The sequence below is a fragment of the Ostrinia furnacalis genome, unplaced genomic scaffold (genome assembly GCF_004193835.3).
Source record: "Ostrinia furnacalis isolate ACB-3 unplaced genomic scaffold, ASM419383v2 OfSCF1160, whole genome shotgun sequence".
Lineage (NCBI taxonomy): Eukaryota > Metazoa > Arthropoda > Insecta > Lepidoptera > Crambidae > Ostrinia > Ostrinia furnacalis.
The window spans coordinates 379,366-401,864 of NW_021131399.1; the positions used below are offsets into that span (position 1 = coordinate 379,366).

The following is a 22,499-nucleotide window of genomic DNA, read 5'->3' on the forward strand; positions in this document are numbered from 1 at the left end:
AAAAATTCATAGGTATAAACCGGGAAGCAGAGCGAGGCAGCGCGCGGAGCGGTGTGTCAAAGTAGGTATAAGAATTACCGAAAGTTCCTTTGCAGTTAGGAAACTTGCAGCAGCTTGGAATAAAACAAAAAATTCGCCGTGTTCCGAACGATGTTTGATATGATTTCTTTACTAAAATCTATGTTTCCTTAAGAGCCATTTTACATTTTCGTGCGAATTTCTAAGATTTTGGAAGCATGAATTACTATCTTAAGCAACACCCAGAGAATATTTAATAACTGCAAAAGATAGGTCAATCCTTGGCGTTGACCATTAATGAAACGGATTTACTAAAACTCTTTTGCTTAATTCACAGTGTCCCATCTCCCACAACCATTTTACGGAAAAATTGCCGCAGACTCATTTTCAAAGTCCTGTATCTATTATTTATGCTCGTATAATAAGCTTAAAAATATATAGTAATCATCGGACATATATTCTTGTAGTTCATTAATGAAATAGATTCTTGAATTTCATTACCATTATTGAGTAAAATCTAAAAATAATTTGGCAAATTTGAAGATTAACGTCACATTTTGATCGTGGTTTTTGATTTAAAAACACAGCANAAAAGCAAATCTAGTATGAAAATAATTAAACTTCTAATGCTCGTAACTCAGTTCAGACTGAGTTTAGAGGTATACATGCCATAGTAAGTTTGGTTTAAAACACTATTTTGAAATCAAAAAACAAAGTTTGGTCGATGGCCGCGCGAAAAAAAAAAGACGCCACCTTCCATACAAAATCTGGCATTGCCATTTCAGGCCAATTTTCGTATGAACGAAGGTCACTCACAATACGATCCTCCTCTGGTTGTTGCCGCTCGGTTTGACTTCCAGCGGTTCCTCCGCCGGCAGAACTGTCGGAGCGGGCGGGGAGTGGGTGACGATCGCGGGCGGCGCCGGTGCGAGCATTAGCTTGGGCTGCGACAGCGACTGCAGTATTTGCGCGGTCAGCTGTTGATTAGCCGACACCTGGGACACCGTAGTGAGCGGGTTGTCGGCGGTGCCGTAAGTTTGGACGTAGCGCAGGTTGGGGGTGGCGCCGGATTGGACGTAGTGGGGCGCTTTGCCCAGGCTGGTGCTGATGGGCGCGGTGGAGATGAGCACGGGCCCGCACGGCGACTGGAGCACGAGGCGCTCGCCTTTCGCGGGAAACTTCTGCAACGACATCGGCTGCGGAGCCTTATTGGTCGGACTGCCGACCTTCTGTATTATCTTCGACGGACTCGCTTCGACTACGCCGTACGCCGGCTGTTGCGCTTTGTACGTCACGCTGGCGACGGGCCAGGTCTTGGTCTCGGACTTGTTGACGGTCCCGGTCTGCTGTATTATTTTGATCGCCCTCGACTGATTCTTCTGGGCGGACACCTGGCTCGAGCTCTTCGAGCTCTTGAACGTGTTGACGGACTTTCTTCCCGAGTGGACCGACATCTTGTTGGGCCCGGACACGACGCGCGATAAAATATGGCATTGCGTGTTCCCGGACGATGCGGCCACCATAGCGTTTATGTTAGCACCGTTGTTTACTTTATTTAATGTCTTGTTTAAGTTTGTGCCTTTCGCGAAGGAGTGGCTGTAGGAAACGCTTTTCACTGGACTGCTGTTCAGTACGTTGGGTGATAACGTCGAACACCCGATCAACGACTGGTTCTTCTGAGGTTTTGTGCAAAGCACCGAGTTACCTAAATGCTTCTGGGACACTACGTTGGGACCCAACTTATAAATATGATTCTGAGTTCCGTAAACAGGGGTTGTGATCTCTTTACTCTGAGTGATATACTGTTGGGAATAGTTAGCACTTTTGGGAAGAGATATATTGCTTAGTATTTGAACTTTCGAAGTCTTAGGTCTGCTAATATAACTAGTTTCTGTAACGATATTCGCTCTGCGGCCCGCCTGGCTGGCGTCATTAACGTAACTGTCGCTTATAATTATTTGAGAAACGCCGGCCTGTGGGCGATCCTCGTCGCTCTTACTGTCTGAAGTTGTAGCACTGGTAGCAAGGATTGTGGGCAGCCATAGAGTTTGGGCCCCAGAAACGTCTTGAGAGACATTGTGTATCGCTGTGATGTTGGCCACTGACGGATCAACATTTATTGTGAAGTTCTGGGGCAGTTTCGCAACGTTGTGTACGATTGCCGTATTCAAGGGGGCTTGAATGAGTGTTGCTGAGTTTTCAACATAGTTGCCATCGTTTGAGTCATCTGCTTCTTGTATTATGGGGTAGGCAATGTGACTCACATTATCGATAGTCTCCTCTATTCTGACAATCCCAGAAATGGAGTCTACTGACATCTCTGTATCACACCTTTTCTCAGCGATGTGATATTCTACTTCTTTATCTACTTTGTGTACAGATTGAATAATGCTTTCAGGATTAGTGGAGTCTGGCTCGGGGTCGCCCTCGGTGGGAGACAGGGGAACTGCCCTCAAGACAGGGGGTCTAACATTTGGTACGTTCATAGTATCTGTTAGTTTATGTTCCAATACATGTTCATACACATTTTCACTGGAGGTGGCCGGCCCGTAATCCTGTAACAAAAAATATTTACTTTAATATTCCCATACTTAACATCTGGGTTAGTTACAATTGGAATCAAATAAGAAATGTGTTTTGTTGTACCCATTACTGGAAATCATACAAAGATACACATAATTTAAGAGCCACAGAAATCACACATTTAAAACAATACAATAACATGGCTAGCTGTTTTTGTCCCTCATCTAATGAATTTATTATCATATAATCAACATATTTTATATTGCATTGCTAGTACCGACTTAAATAATGGAGTAACATTCATATCAAATGCCCCCATTCTGAACTAGTGATGATAGTAGTATGCTAAACAAACATGAAAAAGTAATCTCTACTCACCAACAATAAACTAAAAAGCTGGAAATAACTAAGTCATTATTGAAAGGGATATCAATGAATACACTTCAGATTTCAATTATTTATTTTACACAATTGTCAATTCTTCAACACAGCCACATAACAATAGTCAAATTGTGCTAAAATATAAATTTGCAAGCAAAAAGCAGAAAAAGTACCAGCATAAGAGAAACGTTGGAACAATTTTCATTCATAGACCTAGGAAACTCAAGTATGTAAGTGTTACCTTCAATTTTATGGGAAGAAATTAAGTCGGAAATGCGATATTCGGAGGTCTACAGACGCATTTCCATATAATGCTTGTGTCAAGTGGAACAAAGTGATGTAGTAGGATTTAGTGAGTTAATGTGTTTAGTTGATGAAAATACTTATTGTACTCACTTGCCGGGCCACTGGTTCATGTTCTGATGTAGCTGACATACTGTAAATACTATCATCTTGGGTCAAGCCCGAGATGACGCCTTGGAGAGCACCTCGGCCTCCAAATTTATTTCATGTGACTGCAATTGAAAATTGACTCTTTAGCCATATGTCTTCTAAATCATCACGTACACGGGCACTGCAGATCATAATGCTCTTCGTGAAATATTTTTAGTTCAGTACAACGTTATATACGACCCTCGAGGTCATTGTTCTAGAAACATGACGAAATTAATTTTAAAATGTGCCCCACGGTAAAACAATACGATATACATAAAATTATTCCACCAAAATAGTAGTAGAAGCGCAATAAAAGCACTAAATATGTGAATAGGTTAATCTACTGCCGCCATTATTGTCGCACGGAAACTGAAATGTCTCGTTAATAAACATCAAAAAAAGTAAACACTAACCTAAAATAAAGCTCATCATGAACATTTCTGGTTGGAAATGCAAATTTCATATTCATAATGGGATTCTAAAGTGATCAAGCCCCCTTAGTAACAAAGGGATGAGAAATATAAGTACCTACGTACGAAAATGAGGTTTGTATATTTTTATTGAACATTTTTAAATAGTAATGACTTACAGTAGAAATATCACACATTTTTATGAATTAGAACACTAAAAATATTAAGTATTTATGGAATATGACAGCATCACAATAGCCAGGGACTACGAAATCCAGATGTAAACACTTTTATTAGAAAATACTAAAATAATTCATTACTAACCTGTGCGGAAAAGACTTGAAAACACTTACAATGTAGCGAAACAATTTCCATCAAATAATTGCATATCACAAATGAAATAGGCCTCAAAGTTCGTAACTACGACCAAAACATTCACAAGAGTCGAAGATGGCGGCCATTGCATTTTCTTGATACAAAACAACGGGGTCTCACGAAACATGTCCAAGTACTTGTTACATCCGGTTAGATTGAAGACTAATTATGAAAAGAAAAAATATTTAGCTGAACATAGAAATTTTTTAATTATAATTTCACATAAAATATTAAATTGTGAATTTTAAAATAAATTAAACTATTTTTAGACGCTGAATTACTTTTTAAAAATTAAAAGACGTAATTTTGAATGTACTTTTGTCTCTGGCTAGAGTAATAACTTTTTTTTTCATACGTCAGAAGTATAGACTATAGGTTTACATTTTTTTTTATTATGTTTGATTCTTGGCAAAGACAAAAAAAGAAGCTCATTATTGCTTACGATATTGTTGCCATAATATTTTTTTATTTATTTATAATGAGCTCATTAATAATTTTATTGAGCTCATTAAAATTCACGTCATGAAACTTAGAAAAAGATTAATAAACTGAAACTTATATTTTCGTAAAAAGCCGTGTTTTTCCCTACTTAATCAATATGATTTTTCATGATGAAACGGTGAATTATTTTACGCTAAACCGTTCCTGGATGACTTTTATTTAAAAGTTATTGAATCAATTGTTGAATGTCGACATGTTTTTGTTGATTTTGTAGGGCAAAACACGCCTGAAGACAAAGCTTTATTTCATACTTTTAGCTCCTAAACGATGGCACGGGGTATTTAAGAAATTAATAATGGCACGCTGTCGACACTGTGGGACAAATAATTTTATTATTGTTCCTTAGTATTGTTCCCAGAAAAAGTCGACCACCTTTTCCCGTTATCCTCTGTGAAATATGCAATAGCGTCGCAGTGTTGTCTGGCTGGAGAGGTGTCTTTCTTGTGGTGCAAGTACACTATGCGGAAAATTGTTCAAGTCGAACTACTAGCCGAAGCTAGCTAGCGAAGTATGGGCGCGCACGTGCGCACGGCGAGTGGGGGATGGAGAAAGTAACCGAGATTGTGTTCACACTGGTGGTGCCAATTTCCCGCATAGTGTACCTGCGCCCATAAAAGCTTTATGCCTGCGCCATTTCTTTAAAATCTGTGTGTGTAAAAAAAAAATGTACCATGCTTGATTGTGTCAATCCGGTTGTTTTGAGGTTATTTTTTGATAGTGAATACTAGAAAATAAATACAAAGTTTTAAACACTTGGAGTGAAATTAATTTTAATTAATAATTAGTGAACAGTTCTACGATGACGGATTTCATTTTAAATGATAGCGATACTGACGTGGATTCAGATGAAGAGGTTAGTTTATTTTTTCGTTAACGCAAAACTTTATGCTGTTTTTATTATTTCTGATTATATTTAATCTCCTTTTATTATTTCTAGTTACAAGAAGCTTTCGCTAAGGGCTTACTAAAGCCAGGCTTGAATGAAGAAATAGAGAAGGTTCAAAAAACTTACACGAACAATGTTGCTGATCTAAAGACAAAACTGAAGGAATTCAAGCTGAAATTACCATGGATCGAAACGCTGGATTTGGTGACAAGTGTGGCGCCGATGGCTCCCGATGTAGCTCTACAAATGCAAGAAACAGCTCAAAGAAGAAAGTGAGTGGAGCTCATGTTTACACACATTAAAAGCCGTGCAACTTTTTTACTGAGTTTCTGACCTAATTATTTAGAAAACCCAGGGTTTTACAGTTAATTACAACAGTTGTCAATGATTATAGATGAAGTAAAATTAAAAGATGTTCATAAATGTTTTTTTTCCTCCAGAAATATCAAAGAGAACAGCAGAGGTGCGAAAGAGTATGATGCCTCCCAAGATCCAGTATTGAATGAGTTCAAGCGTGAGAACTTGATTCATCGGCAGGCACAGGCAGCAGTTGTGGAAGGCATAAAGCGGCTGAAAGAACTTAACATACCCACTAGAAGGTGAGTGAAGCTCAACCAACCATTTATAGTTTATTGGGATAATGTTTGTAAGAAAAATAACATTCAATTCCTTAGTACTCTCAATCAGACATATAGTATACACTCAGAAAAGTTTCCTTCCCCTTGAATATGATAAATATATGGTACAACAATATTGCCCCTTTTTATCCACTTTGAGGAAACTTGGCCTGCATATTACTAACTTATTTTACTATCTCTGCATGTTTCAGGCCTGACGACTACTTCGCGGAGATGGCTAAGACAGACGAGCACATGCAGAAGGTCCGCAAGAACCTCATGGCCAAGCAGGCAGCGCAGGCTCGCACTGAAAAGGTCCGGCAACTCAGAGACCAAAAGAAGATAGCTAAACGAGTCCAGGTATGTTTAAACTGTCAAAAATAAGTACAAGTTATGTCACAGAATCCACAAACAAGGGAAATACTTACGGATTAATTAAATAAAATTGTTTAAATGTAGAATGTAAAGCTATAATAATAAAAAGTCACAGACAAATATGTATGTGTTGTGTTGTAATTACGGTTCTCATACTTCTCTCTCATGAAAGCTATATCTAATATTTAATTATAATTTCAGATTGATGCAAAATTGAAACAAGCAGCAGAAAAGAAACAAATGTTAGAACAACTGAAGAGAGTGAGAAAAGGTAAATCAGCTGATCTAGACTTTTTAGAAGACAATAACAATAATAAGGGTAAGAACAACAAAGGCAAGACATCAATGAGCAACAGAGCAATCAAGAAACGGGCTTCAAAAGACAAGAAGTTTGGCTTTGGTGGCAAAAAGAAGGGTTCCAAGTTGAACACTAGAGAATCTTCCAACCAAATGGATGGTTTCAACAGTTCAGCCAAGAAGAGGCCTACCAATTTCAAAAACAAGAACTTTAAGCCTAATAGCAAGAAGAACCAGAGGCCAGGAAAGTCTAAAAGGAAGAATGCTAAGAGATAATTTTAATTTAGGTGTAAGTTTATAGAAATAATAAAAATAAATGTTTTAACATTACATAAATGTTTTTCTTCTTTATTTGAATATAGGTCTCTACCCACTACACCGTATCATAGACCATGACCGTGCTAGGAACGTGTCAGGCAAATAAATATTATTTGTATTGAAAAGTATGACTGTTCCCCAGTAGACCGTTCCGTCACCGACCAACACCGTCGCATGCCATGCACGGAGCGTCAACAAAATGTTGGCGAGAATATTTTGCCGGTGCTGACACGCTTTGTGCGGGATCATACGGGATATACGGGCACAGAACGCCGTCGATCCGTTCAGTGGGCATAGTAGAGCGTATCGTGTTGCTTTTCGTGCCTGACACGTTCCTAGCACGGTCATGGTATGATACGGTGTAGTGGGGAGAGAGAATATTATTTCATTTTATATTCACAAATGTTTAGATCAATGAATGTTAGATGATATTTGCAGAGTTTGAATCATTGATCTTTTTTGATTAGTGGACTAATGTTAATTTCAGATAGATAACACTGTAAATTAAATAAATCCAGATTCCGTGCTTCATTTGGCCGGACATTTTACCCTAAAAGCCGGACATGTGACATCGGTTGCCCAACATCCTGATGCGTGCGCTTCATATTATTCTGTGGCTCGACTTTCGCCTGGCGCGGCAGCCAAATAAAAAGCCTAACAAAAGCCGGACAGGCCGGACACGCAATCAAAAAGCCTAACTGACGCCTGGCAACTCTACGCATGGAATTTCATCCCAAAATGGAGTGCAATGGGTTTGAAATTTCATCTTGTATGGGGTGAAATTAGTGAACATGAGGGTGGATGGAATCGTCAAAGGGGTAGAAAAAACCATTTTTTCTATATAACAATGTTTATTATCCACTACCACTTGCGGGCTTTGCCCTTGCCCTTTTTCTGCTGCTGCTTGCGCTGCCACGCGCTTTCGGGCTGTTTGGGTTCCACGCGCGGGCTCTTGGCAGCCGTGGCCGCCGCCGCGCTCGGCTGTTGCTTGCTCATGTCGCTGGAAGGGATAAGAACACTGTTAAAGCCTGAGCCCCGATTACGGTAATTTTTAACGTCTCCAATCCAGACGCGCTTCATAATTCTGCGATACGATTGGTCAAAACAGCTGACGTACGCTGTTTTGATCATTACGCTGACCAATCGTATCGCAGAATCGATGAAACGCGTCTGGATTGGTGACGTTAAAAATTACCGTAATCACTCACTGCGGGTGCTAGTCGCACAGTCGCGACAGCAATATAATTACGCGCGAGCGATAAGGATGGGTAGCTAGGGGTCATTGAACAAAATTCTACCTGCTCACGGACCAGGCTTTAGAACACTACGTCATATGGGAATTGTTTATTGGGTGTAAAAAGATAAGTGTGATTAATCACAGCACTGTCATTCGAAATGCCTTTGCTTCGGATTTTTATGTATGTGGTTACTCAACTCCGTGAATGGATTACATTTTCGGAGCGATAAAAAATACCACTAAGAGGGCAGTGACACTTGGCATGGGCTAATATTATGACTTTTGCCCTAAAAATAAAAGATTTACAACTTAAAACTGATCTTCCTCGGGCTCTTTTCGGAAGACCAGTGTGTTTTAGTAATAAACATGAAAATGGTTATCCAATAAAATTGAATACTGACTACTGGTCTGTGGCAGTGGTGGTCATCCCCTGCGAGCCCTTGATGACGTCACGCCGCACGCCGCGACGCTTGCGGTACGCCGTTCGCTCGTATTTTGGTAGCCATCTGAAATATCACATTTATTAAAGCACATCATCACAAGTTTATTGAAGGAGCGGGATGAGGTGTATAGAAAAATTCATCCCCTGTGAATTATAATGGGATGGGTTTAGTTTTTTTTTATTGGTATTTAGTATTTAGGCTACAATTTTATTAAAGTGGTACCTTTCTGGATCCGGAGGTTTGGAGAGGTCGGCGTTGGGCGGCAGTTTCGTCTTGCGCTTGCGCTTCTGTTTCTTCTTCTGAAGCAATTCCGAACCGGGGGTGCTGTGCAAATAATAATAATTTTAATGTTATATTCAAAACTGTTATTATATCTGAAGCTACTACCACTACAAAGGGTAACTAGATACTTTTTGTTCCTTACCACCTTTTTCATTTTAATTGTTTATAGTACTAATTTACTTACCCAGGTGATTGCTCCTGCTTGCTCTGTACAGTTTTTTTTACCACCTTCGCGCCCATCATCCATTTGGACGATTCCAGCGCATCGATGTCGATCTTGGTCTGAAACACAACATTATTTTAATAAGTCATTTCGTCAAGTATGTTTCTATAAGTAGCTCTGATGAACGCTGCTTTTCAGGCGTGTTTATTGGTCAATTATTACCCTATTATCCCCCTTAATGGTCTTCAACACTCACGTCCATGTTTTTGAACTTCTGCAAGTTCTTTGTCAGCTACTTGGTTCTCTAAAGGTGTCATAGATTCGTGCATTCTTTTTAAGTGTTTTTGATTCACTTTGCTATTCCCTTGGTCCTCTAAAAAGTGTCTAGAATGTCATCTATCTGCCCTAATTCCACTCACCTCCATATTTTCCAATCTGGGCAAGTCCTTAGCCAGCTGCTTGGCCCGCGCGGGTTCCACGGCTGCCAAGGCCTTGACCAGGCGCGCCAAGGACCGCGTGTCACCCGGCGCGGCTTTGGCCAGGGCTTCGAGCGCCGCCGCCGCTAACAGGCGTGATTATTGGTCAAATATCCTGTTATCCACCTAAATGGATCCCTACTAGTACTCACCTCCATACTTTTGAGTCTCGTAAGTTTATTGCCAGTTGCTTAGTTTTCTAAAGGTATCAAATTGAGCAGTCTTGCGACGTGTTTTTGAGCCTCTGCTTGCGGCTGAGTCCTATAAAAGAGTCTAGGACCTCGCCAAGTTCCACTCACCTCCATGTTTTCGAGCCTTGGCAAGTCCTTAGCCAGTTGCTTGGCGCGCGCCGGTTCCACGGCTGCCAAGGCCTTGACCAGGCGGGCCAAGGACCGCGTGTCTCCCGGCGCGGCCTTGGCCAGGGCTTCGAGCGCGGCCGCGGCAGCCGCTTTGTCACCGGCGCGGGCGTGCGCCGCTGCCGCCGCTCGCCATACGGAGCGGAGCGATGATAATTTCTGGGGTGAAAAGTTTTTGATTAAAAATGGGATCGAAATTACAACATCGAAATTAAAAAAAGGAAAGGAAGTAAAGAACGATGGCATATCGAGGCAAGGGCTGTGGCATCTTATAAAGTTGTAGCTGCTCTACTCTGTAGTTTTCGCATCTACATGTATGAGTCTTCTATGACCTATCAAAGGCTTTCGACTGTGTTGTTTTACATTACACAGTACATACATTATTTTGTATGTTGTTAGGTGTCAATTTTTTGTAGTATTGCACCATAACCATCTTAATAAAGTAAATTTTAGCGCCACTGTACCATTGGTTAACTTTGAAAATGGGAGTTCCTCAAGGGTCCATAGTGGGCCCATTGTTATTTCTCATAAGTTCATAAGTGTAAGGCTGTGTGTGCTATGTGCTTTAACCTTTAAACGGCCAAAACCAGTCTTTTCATTGTTTTTGTACATTAAATTAACAAGGTTGAATGAACATTATGGTGGAAATTAAAGGTTTAGACGCATAATGTCAAAAGCGCAAAATGTCAAATAAAAATCTTATTAATTTATGATATTTTTGTCCAGTTTTAATTTTGTTCATTAGTTAAACCGTTGAGTTAATAAAGTAAAGTAAAACTCGTAGTTAGGTTAGGTTTAAGAATTTTATGGTCATTTTGCGCCTAATAAGGTTTTTTTAAGGCCCTAAGGGCTAATATTAAGTTCACTGACCTCCTGGTCGTGCTTGTAGTGCTGGTAGACTTCATGGAACAATTGGGATGCTCGCGCGTGCTCGCCGGCCGCCGCGCGTAGCGACACAAGCGCTCCTAAAACGCCCGCGCGGAACTTGTACTCGCTCTCTTCCAGCAGCTTGATGGCTGCTTTGCGGTCACCCTGGTGATATTAAATTATGAAAATAATAGAAAAACAATGATAGAAAATAGACTGTCGAAGAGGCGCAGTATCCTATGGGCCTACGCTAAAATTATCGGGGGTCAAAACACTGCATAACAATATAATGTATTAAATAAAATTAACTGCCTCTGTGGTCTAGTGGTAAGACGCAGAGGTCCCGGGTTCGATTCCCAGTGGGGGCAGATTTTTCTGTTCGGTTTGGTTGGTAGTAGGGCTTGTTTTAAGTCCGCCTGGCTAGCTACCACCATCTTACCTAAGTCTGTCGCCATAACAACAAGTTAACAGCATTATTGTGTTCCGGCAGTTAAGAGGTAAGATAGCCAGTTCCTCCGTGGTTGAGGATTCCGGGTGAAGCTCGCTTCCACTTTCGGCCTGATCGTCACTTACCATCAGGTGCGATACAGGCCAAGAGCTTCCTCGTTGTGGATAAAAAAAATGCCTTTTGTAATGCCTGTACCTTATGTAAACACCGCTAGTATAATTTTAATAATTTTGACGCTCGAGGCATTTGGAAAACCGGTGCATGCGTTCACACGGCTCTGTTTATTACTATTTTCGATAGACACACGTGCGAATGAAATCTAGCGTAGGCCCTAAAGTATACACACTAGTCGTATGAATGCTCTAATAACTAAAATACTACCCAAACGGAAATTATTTCATACATCCTGAGTCTTGTTTAATTTGGCAGGGTAATACCAAACGAGATATACGAACGAAATCAATAAATGAACAAAATTTTAGGTCAAAATCCCTTACCTGAGCCAACAAAACCTGCACAGCGGCGAAAGTAAGGTCCCCGCCATACTTCAACAACAAAGCCACTGCGGCCGCCGTTTTCCCTTCCTTGGCGAGCGAAGACGCCTCCACCAACGCAGCCTTACGCTCCTGGTTGAACTCGCGGGCAAGCTTCACGCAACATTGCTTGCAGAAGTCCGGCTATAGGCAATAAAAACATTGTTATACATATTTTTTTGTTTTTATCTTTGTATTTTGTGTCAAACAGATTTTCTATTTCTATAATGTAATTAGAAACATTTTTTTCGAATGCCTAACACGATGTAGTCGATTCATGAATAAGACAATATAGTTCGCGTAGCGAGAGTTGAGGCGATCAACACAATCAAAGGGGCCCCCCACAAGGGGGCGTTATCACCCACTTTGGGAAAAACTGCTAGGGCTAGGCGGTAGTAGTATGTATCAATGTAAGTGTAAGGCCCAGAACAGAAGGTGAAACGCAACTGCAACGAAACTGCAACTGCTAGTTACTTTTGAGTTGCGTCTAAGTTTCTGCCATAGCGTCCGATGAGACACCACACATGACGCGACCAGTTTGAAAGTTTCAAACTAGTAACTAGCAGCAGTGGCGGCGTAGCATGGGTTGGCACCCGGGGCGATCACCCCCCCCCCCTCCCCGTCATAAGTCCTAAGAAACCCCCTTTGCCATGCAGATGTGTGCCAGTGAGTACTAATCTGCGTAACTTGTGTCACCCCCTGATGCTTGGCACCCGGGGCGGACCGCCCCCGCCGCCCCCCCCTTACGCCGCTACTGACTAGCAGTTGCAGTTTCGTTGCAGTTGCGTTTCACCGTCTGTTCTGGGCGTAACCCACCTGGTTGGAGTAGATGCACAGCACGGCCTGGTTGTAGGCGACGGCGGCGCGCTGGCGCGAGTTGAGCTTGTGCTCCAGCCCGTCCGCCGTGGCCGCCTTCATGCGCTTGCGGGAATCGAACACGTTCCCGTCGCTGGCGGAACGATTGGATATTATTCTCATAAGCATCATCATTTACAGCATCTATATGGCTCTGCTGTATTAGGAGTGAAACTTAAACACAAGATAAACCTAAACACAATAAAATCAAAAACCAAATTCAGAAGTGTTGTTGTGACAATTAGAAAGTTGAAATGGAAGTGGACGGGACACCTAATGAGGGAAAAGAAAGAGAAATGGACAAGAGCCGTAACGGAATGGCATCCCCGTGAAGGAAAAAGAAGCAGAGGCAGACAAGCAACAAGATGGGAGGACGATATCCGCGAATTAGCAGGGCCATTATGGCCACAAATGGCTAGAAACAGAGAAGCATGGAGATCATTGGAGGAGGCCTATGTCCAAGGACAAACTGAAGATGAGTGCAGCTAAATTGTAAAATGAAATGTTAATGTTAAAAAATACCTTGTAATCCAGTAATAAAGGCTTATATTATTATTATATTATTATTATTATATGGCTCTGCTAGACACCTGTAATGGTAAGCCTAGGCGCAGACCACCGATCCTAATTTGTATGCCGATACCAAATCGGTGTAATGTGCGCACTTTCATACATGTCCATATTGTCCATACTAATCAACACCCAGATTCAACTATCGGCCAACTAAAAATCGGTGGTCTGTGCCTAGGCTAAGTCTTTCTTGTTTCTGTAAAAAGAATCAAAATAAGGAACTACTAAGCGCCCAAGCCGTGCAGATCGGTACGCTTCGGGCACACACAGCGTCAAAGGCTGGTCAATAGACTAGTCTCTAAAACCGCTTAATGTGTGATGTTACGATATTTAGGACCCCTCCTACCCCTTGTCACAATTTATCGAACCCCTCCACCCCTTAAAGCGTCAACGTAATTTATGGATAGCCCTTTTTAGAAACCGATGTCTCCACCATAAGTGACAGCTAAAGTCGCTAAATATCATCAGCTTATCGTTTGAAAGTATGACGTGACAAGTGTATAAGGCATAAGTCCATTGTCCCAGTATATTGGACCTGTATGCTACTTACCGGTTGATGACGACCAGATTGTTGCTAGCGATAGCCACCAGAGCCTGGTCGGAGGGCTTGTCTTTGAGCACGTTCTGGTAAATGCTTGCGGCCTCTTTCTCCTTGCCCGACATCTGTAGGCAGTAGGCTTGTTGTACCCTGTGATAAAACATTTAAAGTTATTAATAAAGAATGTTTTTAATTTTACATACATCATACATAATTTGAAAGTAAGAGTATGTTTGTCTCATTTGATGCACGCACACGTCTGTTTCATAATTTTTGTGAATATCAAGATGTGATGTGAATGTTAAGTACCTATTTATCTTTTGGTCGGATGATGTGACATACCTTGTTTTATGTAAATGTATAGCATGGTTACCGAGTTGCGAAAGACTGAGATTGGCAGCTTCAGATTCAGAAGTAGATCTGTTTTTTTTTTTTTTTTTTTTTTNAATCTTTGGGCGAGACTGGGAATGCCTTGTCTTTTCAGTCGATTGTACTGTAGTCCACCTTCTCCACTTAAGGCCTGTGCGAGTTCGTTTGCATGAGTTTCCAGTTTCTCCTGGTATTTCAGGCTTGCCTGTACTATTTCCTCACGAACAGTGTTCATGCCTAGGTCAAGATACATGTACTTGTTGCTAATACATTGGGGTACGCCGAGCATGGTTCTAAGTGCTTTACTTTGAAATCTCTCCAGTATGTCGATGTTACTCTTGCTAGCTGTTCCCCATAACTGTATCCCGTAAGTCCAGATAGGTTTCAAAGTTGCTTTGTATACCAAGACCTTGCTGGTGCTGTTCAGTTGCGAGCTTCGTCCGATCAACCAGTTAAGACCACGAAGTTTTCCATCTAGTTGTTTTCTTTTAGCCCAGATGTGCTTCTGCCATGTGAGCCTTCTATCCAGGTGCATTCCCAGGTATTTTGCATTATCTGTCTGAGGTATTTCGTTGTTATTTAGGTTGACCGGAGGACAAGTGTCTCTCCTAAGGGTAAAGGTCACATGAGCAGATTTTGTTTCGTTTGCTTTGATCCTCCATTGCTTGAGCCATGATTCAATTTTATTCAGATGATTTTGCAGAGTGAGTGATGCCGTTACTGGGTCGCTATGAGAGGACAGCAAGGCGGTGTCATCAGCGTATGTCGCTGTAATCGTTTGGTCATCTGTTGGAACATCTGCAGTGAAGATGAGGTACAGGACAGGTCCTAATATGCTACCTTGGGGGACGCCCGACTTGATTTCGTAGAGCTCAGAGCTGTCATCGTTGCATTTTACTTGGAAGCTTCTCTTGTCGAGGTATGATTTTAGTATCTGAAGAAAACAGTGCGGCAGTGAGTTTTTGATTTTGAAGATAAGGCCCTCATGCCATACCTTGTAGAAGTAGATTTGTAAGAGATTATTTTCTTGGAAAATAGGGATTAATCTGGCCGTAGTAAGGACAATCTGGTCAGGTGGGGATTCTTGGATGCCTTAAACATGGAGTGCAGGTGCGGTTTTGTTCCCCAGTCGATGAAGCACCTGATGTCGTGCCCTGAGTGCCCAAGCAACTGCACTCAGGAGGATTTCATGAGTGCTGCTAACAACGCCACTCTTGTGGCGGAGTTTTGGGCTGACACACTGACACTGTGTAGGCTTGTTGTCGACATGAAAAGAAGAAGATCTGAGCATCAAATATTTTTTAGAATTTACCTGATGATAGCCGCCTCCTCCTCGGTGCCTCCGTCGTCGATGACGCTCTCAGCGCACGAGGTCTCAGCTCTCCTTAGCACGGGTAAGGCGTCGCTAAACCGCCCGCGCATAACTAATGTACTGCCAGTCTGCCAGTGTTATACATTCTATGTATCTTGATACTCCTTTGGCCAAGCCTCTTTGTGAGTCCTACCTGATGATAGCAGCCTCCTCTTCAGTGCCTCCGTCGTCAATGACGCTCTCAGCGCACGAAGCCTCGGCTCTCCTTAGCATGGGTAACGCGTCGCTAAACCGCCCTCTCATGGCCAACATACCGTTTTGTAACTTATATCAAGCCTCTTTGTGAGTCCTACCTGATGATAGCAGCCTCCTCCTTCGCCTCCTCCTCGATGCCTCCGTCGTCGATGACGCTCTCAGCGCACGAAGCCTCGGCTCTCCTTAGCACGGGTAAGGCGTCGCTAAACCGCCCGCGCATGGCGAGAGACAGAGTAATGCCAGTGTTTTACACTTATCCTGGTATCGACCTACTTTAGTGTTGTCCCTATCCTTACATCTGACTTCCTTGTGAGTCCTACCTGATGATAGCAGCTGAATAAACCACGGATACTCTCGGCGCACAAAAGGGACTCCTATTTTGGTTTAATTAAGACGTCAATATGTAGGTGACAATTTATTGCTTGACAACGGTTGTCACAGGCTGTCAATGGTTTCTTATGTCAAAATCCTCCAGGGTATATACTATAATAGGGGTAAAAAATCCGGACACCGCGGTACAGCTTTACGCGTCTCAAAGTACAGTGACATCTATTGGCAATTAACACAAACAAGTTACATGGAAGGTTTATACAGCAGCCTCCTCCTCGGTGCCTCCGTCGTCGATGACGCTCTCAGCGCACGAAGCCTCGGCTCTCCTTAGCACGGGTAACGCGTCGCTAAACCGCCCGCGCATAGCCAATGTACTGCCAGTGTTATACATTCTATGTATCTTGATACTCCTTGTACCAAGCCTCCTTGTGAGATCCTACCTGATGATAGCAGCCTCCTCTTTCGCCTCCTCCTCGGTGCCTCCGTCGTCGATGACGCTCTCAGCGCACGAAGCCTCGGCTCTCCTTAGCACGGGTAAGGCGTCGCTAAACCGCCCGCGCATGGCCAATGTACTGCCAGTATTGTATGCTAGCTCGTAGGTTGTCTCTTCGAACTGCGGCAGGTCGGCGGACTGGTGGAAAAGATAACAAATGGAGAATTAATAGTGATAATAGAATGTCTGACTTATACGAAAAAGGAAAAAAATATTGGACTACTAGCGGCCGCCCGCGACTTCGTACGCGTGAACCCCGTTTTATACCCTTAGGGGTTTTATTTTGGAAAACCCTGTCTTAGTGAGCACCTACATTTTAAAATAAACCCCCATGCAATATTTGAGACTACTAGCACTTGTAGTTTCTGAGATTTCATGATGAGAGTGAGTCAGTCAGATACTTAGCCTGAGTTAACAAACCATGTACTGTCAAATTGTATGTTTATCTGATGGTAAGGGCTGTTATTTATTACTACATCTAGTACCCCAGATTTGTATTTATTTAAAACTTACGTCACATTCTCTCCCAGTCTAGAATCAGTATTTTTTTAGGTTTTCATAGATTCTCGTTAGATTACTGACAGTTTGGTTGGTTGGTTTTTTAAAACTTGAACTAGATATTTTTGACCTTCAAGCTTCATTAGCTAAGAATAAATGAAAGTATTTTTATGTATGAGTGAATTTGAACTTACTGGGTTAATGGCAGCGAGGTTGGCCACCACAGCGGCCATATTGGCTTTCCTCTCATCCTCGTACTCGTCGGTGCTGTTCTTTACCACATCTCGGTACAAGTTGTAGCAATCCTGGTATCTTTCTAGTCGGTATAAAATTTGAGCCCTGTAACAAGAATCATTTATGAAACAGTCAAAATCAAAAACATTTTATTAAATTTTCACAACTAGCGGCACTTATTAACGTCAAATTACAGTAAAAAAGGTAGCCCATGGGTCACTTTACATGTCACCTAATCTTTTGAGCCCTACCAGTATTATTTTAATGCTAAAATATTTATAAAAAAATGTACTTTTTCTAAATTAAGAATAGTGTTTTTGTGCATTTTATACAGTACTTACATACAATACTATTGTATGACATAAGATAAATTAATATGTGCTAAATGGGTAGCATAATGTGTATCAGTAATGGCAAAACTTTGATTAATGAAGTTCAAGTTTGTTATTTCAAAAGGAGTACTAACCTTAACTCTTTCAAAGCAGGCGTCAACTCAGGAGCCGCGTCAACGGTCTGCAAAGCTTCCTTCGGTGTATTGAGCCGGTACTGGGTGTACGCCTTCTCGAAGTGCAAGTCAGCGGCCAGCGCTGCATTCTTAGCGTTCGTGAGGATAGCTAGGGCCTCCTTGAAGTTGTGCAGCTGAATGAAGCACACCACTTTGCAGTGGAACGCTTTCTGCTCATTTGGAGCTATTTGCAGGACTGAAATAGAGGCAAAAGTTGGGGTTAAACGGGTTTACTGTTGTTTTAAATTATTATCTCTTGGTTGTAAAGAATAGTATTCTACAAAAATGGAAATTCGTAGTGATTCAGACACCTGAAAATCTATAATGACTTGACTATTAAACTTCTAAAGTCCCTAATTAATCATCTTGTTTGAATATAAATAAAAATAGTAAACAAATCCTTCAGCAAGTTCCATTATTTACCTACTCACTTTCAAGGTTAATTACTTATCAATTTTAAGAACGAGTTTCAAATTTGCATTTTATTCGCATGCCTACCTACATGCAGTCAAAATTACTTGATGGGAGGTCGAGAAAATATACGATTTTCGATGTGATTTTTTGAATAAAAAGAGAAACAACGTAATATAGTTAAATTTTATGTAATTCTTAAGCAGAATTTGTGATAAAGTTGAGCAAATTATTTCGGGAAATAGGAAAATAAGGGTAGGAAAGTCAATATCATTGATTCATAGATTTTGGAGTTTTGAGACAAGGTAGCGATTATTCAAATATGAAATATGATAGCTTACTTTTTCCTGTTGCTTTTAAGGCTCGGTCATAATCACCACTTTGGCAAAACTTATTTAATTCAACATAAGCCTGAACAAGGTTACTTTCCTTGTTGGCTGACATTTTTTTGACAACTTGGCAAATGTCATGCACACACGTCACTTGCAATTCCGTTTCGTTTTCCACAATGTATTATTAAATTATTTACTTTAAAGAAAAAAATTAGTTCAATGAAAAAAAAATATCATGTTAATAGCAGCCATTAATAATCATACAATACCGTAAATTTAGTGTAATCTACAAAACAAAATGTTTTCCCAGTTTCTCCTACAGATTAGAGATTTTCCGCGATCAGTATTAATGTATGTACTATGAAATTATAGATCACGTGGCTTCCGTTAAAAGTTTTTAAAAGTTTCATTTGGTATTTTCAATTCACACATTGAATGTAGGTCAGTTCGAGTATTACATACCTATTTAGATAACATAAGCATAGCTGGGCATTAACTCGTTAATCCGTTAATCGTTAATTAACGAAGTTAACATTTCTATTAACGGATTAACTTTTAAGTTAACTTTAAAAAATGTTAACGGACTCGTTAACTTCCGTTAAATTATCCTAAGTCCATTAATCGTTAATCCAGTACCTACTATTTACCAAAAGCACGCTGAAAAACGCAAGAAAAATGCGTTCTGACAAGTACGTTCGGGTTTTCAGAACTTCCAGAACCCAAAACAACAGTTTTTGTAACCAATCACTAACGACATTTTTGTTCTCTTTAAGACTAGTTTTCCTCAACCGATTGAGCTGAAATTTGGTCTGATGATGGAGTCATGAGGTGGCCATAGGAACTCCTAAATGAAACGGCGGCATCGCATCGAATTTGGGTTCGTTGGATTTGTCTTTTCGAGCACTTTAGTACTAGCTGATGTCCAGGGTCCTGATGATGGAGTCAGGAGGTGGCCATAGGTATTCCTAAACGAAACGATGGAAACTTATTGAGTTTGGGTTTGCTGGATTTGTCTTTTCGAGCACTTTGGTGCTAAATTGTATTGTAATTGAACCAAGGCTCTGAGATTGAGATACTACTAAAAAGTGTAAAATAAAATTATAACTTTTTTTAAAAACAAGCTTGAAGAAAGAGAAAGAAATGCAGTTGTACTAAAACGAAAAATTAATTGTACTTATGCAAGGTTCAAATAATTTCGAAAGCTTGTAGCGCAAACAAAAAAAAATGGCTAAGTGCGTGTCGTGCCACGCGCAGTGTAGGGTTCCGTAGTGGTCCGTCGTTACCACAGTATATTTCAGAAGCAAGCAATTTTACTTCATCTACAGTCACTTTTCATGTTTTCTTCTAAGGAATTTTCACTAGTTAAGAAATTTTGTAATTAAAAAAAATTAAAAATTGTTTATTGACAAAAAGTTTTATACAATATTTGTGCGGAGGCTTCCCAGTAAGTAATCGGAGATACTTGTGTTGAGAATGTCTCGCATCTTTCCAAACGGTAAACAAAATTACATAGCTTTTTGCAAAATACAATTTGTAGAGGTAGAAAAGAGTGAGTGTTGTAATACATGAGTTAAATGACTATTACTCTCAAAGTAATTGCTGTATCTTAACCGCTATAGTTTTCCTTGAAAGTTCATGAATAGCAGTATTATCACGAATTTTTCCAGATTTTTCAAGCCAACAGTTTAGTTTTTAGAGGGGGGACGCTCTACTCGAACAAAAATTGGCACTTTAAAATTTAATAATTTGCAAACAGATCCCTAAATGGAAAAAAGTCTTAGGAACCCCTAAGCCATTTTAAAAGACCTATCCAACGATACCCCACACGATGGGGTTGAAGATGAAAAAAAAATCATCCCTACTTTACAGGCAGGAGAGCTAGCTACCCAAAAAAAAATTTTTTTTTTTCAAAATTTTATTCTTCCTTTTTGTCGGCGTTATTAATATACATACATATCTCTACAAAATTACAGCTCCCTAGTGCCAATAGTTTCCAAGCAAAACCTCGGACAGACAGACAGACATATCGAAACTATAAGGGTTCCTTGTCAGGACTACGGAACGGAACCCTAAAAAAGAGGAATAAATTCCATGCGCGATACAAGCTTTCGAAATTATTTGAACCTTGCATACAATTATTTTTTTCGTTTTATTATCATAATGTGTTAAGGTTAACGGATTAACGATTAACGTTAACTTGCGTTAAGTCTTGTGAAATGACTGTAACGTTTTAACGTTTAACGAAGTTAATTTTTTTATTAACGGTTTAACGATTAACGAAGTTAACTATTTGATTAACGGTGCCCAGCTATGAACATAAGATGTATACAATATATACATATAAGTATGTTATAGTAGGTATACCTAATCTTTGATCAATTTGCTTCTCTCTTTTTCTTTACTGTTTCACAAATGTTGATTATGAAATCAATCGAAAATATAAACAAAGCACACAATTCCTTCGCCACAGGTCACAAACTATTCGTCCTTCAAATTGGAGTTTGAAGTTGGTCAGAGAGTTTGAAGCTGTAAGCTGCATGTTGCCGGCACTTGTCTGTGCAGACTTCTTGTGCAACTCCAACGTCTAATGCAATCGCTATCAAAGGGATAGCGATTACATAATAAGTTACAACTCAACTTCCACTCCACTCCTATAAAAATGACATTTGAATACCAGCGAATCAAGACAAAAATGTAGACATCAATTGTTACCACGGTCTCGTGCGACCACTTGGGGTTCCTCGAGCAAGCCTCGTTTCGATTTAACAATTTTATTTTTAGTTACAATACTACAACATGAAATATAATATCAGTTAGTATTCATCGTTTTTCATCCTTTAGCGATTACATAATGCGCTATCAAATATAGGATTTAAATATCATTCAAGTAACTATCCTTTGCTTCAAATTGACAGAATAACATCTGCGATAGACACTAGAGTTATACAATAGCTCTGCGGATCTACAACCAAGCGGTCCAAGTTTGATGAGTTCGATTCGACGCGACGCTAGCACAATAGCTTTCATTATTCTGTATTCTTCTGCATAAAACTTCAAGGAACTCCGCATTTCAAATATATCCCTTGATTGTCGCTTTCTTTTTGTTACAGTTTCATAGTTAAAACGCAAGGTTTTCGACTCGTTAAAATTATTGTAAGTAGGTAGGTACAATTGAAGCATTTGGCATGGTGGTGCGCATACTACACACGAGTTGCTATTGCGAGTTCGAATCTTGCAGGAAAAAATGTCAGTGTAAATAAACGTGTTTTTAAATAAGTCTATGTTTTTTGTGTCAATGGGCGACGGTAATACCTAATTTACCACAGGCGATCTGTCTGCTCGTTTGCCTCTTGTCCCATAAAAAACCTCTTAAAGTAAGCAGTGGCGTAGCTAGGTAACCAAGGGCCCTGGGGCAAATAAAAAAATGTGGCCTCACTGCAATCTTAACTGGTTAGGTTTTATCAAGTTTAGTGACATTACGCTTACTTACTCCTGATAAAGCTTTCGAATTTCTCTCTATTTATTTTGAAAATGGGATAAATTTTCAAAGTTCAGATTAATTGAGATTTTCTGGTAAGGATTTGGGGGCCTCCTGAACTTGGGGGCCCCGGGGCACTGCCCCGCCTTGCCCCTTAATAGCTACGCCCCCTGAAAGTAAGACTTTGTAGAAAACAGAAAAAGATAATAATACAGAGGAATCGAACCTGGGAATCTGCAATTTTCAAGAATCTTACTGAATCCACTCGTTTAATATTTGTTTACTTAGGTATTGAAAGAGTAGGGACAGTACCTTTTTGTCATCGCAAGGTGACCATGATGCTATATCGAGTTCAGATTAATATTCATGCATTATGCA

The 22,499-nt window shown here is 40.5% G+C and overlaps 3 protein-coding genes across 4 annotated transcripts in view; 1 reads left to right on the plus strand and 2 right to left on the minus strand.

Moving 5' to 3' along the window:
* Nucleotides 1-4,272, minus strand: part of upSET (SET domain-containing protein upSET) — a 41,782-nt gene extending 37,510 nt beyond the window's left edge. Inside the window, exons 1-3 of the mRNA XM_028302828.1 lie at nt 4,092-4,272; nt 3,319-3,437; nt 835-2,573 (exon numbers count right to left, since the gene is read on the minus strand). Coding sequence (XP_028158629.1) covers nt 835-2,573; nt 3,319-3,357 — 1,778 coding nt within the window. The 5' untranslated portion in view covers nt 3,358-3,437; nt 4,092-4,272. The remainder of the gene's footprint in view (nt 1-834; nt 2,574-3,318; nt 3,438-4,091) is intronic.
* A 1,014-nt stretch (nt 4,273-5,286) lies between these two features.
* Nucleotides 5,287-7,148, plus strand: LOC114351539 (probable rRNA-processing protein EBP2 homolog). Its single transcript, XM_028302793.1, has 5 exons — nt 5,287-5,496; nt 5,581-5,801; nt 5,970-6,128; nt 6,359-6,506; nt 6,723-7,148. Exons 1-5 carry the CDS (start codon nt 5,443-5,445, stop codon nt 7,092-7,094), a joined length of 954 nt encoding a protein of 317 aa, XP_028158594.1. The 5' UTR covers nt 5,287-5,442; the 3' UTR covers nt 7,095-7,148.
* Nucleotides 7,149-7,948: 800 nt separating this feature from the next.
* On the minus strand, nt 7,949-18,781 carry Srp72 (signal recognition particle 72). Of its 2 annotated transcripts, XM_028302799.1 has the most exons (14): nt 18,653-18,781; nt 17,862-18,096; nt 17,356-17,500; nt 16,695-16,801; nt 15,939-16,022; nt 13,917-14,054; nt 12,758-12,890; nt 11,906-12,085; nt 10,964-11,125; nt 10,037-10,252; nt 9,283-9,380; nt 9,039-9,140; nt 8,775-8,879; nt 7,949-8,136 (listed from the first exon to the last, which is right to left on the minus strand). In XM_028302799.1, exons 1-14 carry the CDS (start codon nt 18,753-18,755, stop codon nt 7,998-8,000), a joined length of 1,947 nt encoding a protein of 648 aa, XP_028158600.1. In that variant the 5' UTR covers nt 18,756-18,781; the 3' UTR covers nt 7,949-7,997. The 2 variants fall into 2 exon arrangements, with proteins under 2 accessions (XP_028158600.1, XP_028158599.1); XM_028302798.1 differs by lacking the exon at nt 15,939-16,022 and having other exon boundaries at nt 16,611-16,801; nt 18,653-18,755.
* Between the last annotated feature and the right edge of the window lie 3,718 nt (nt 18,782-22,499).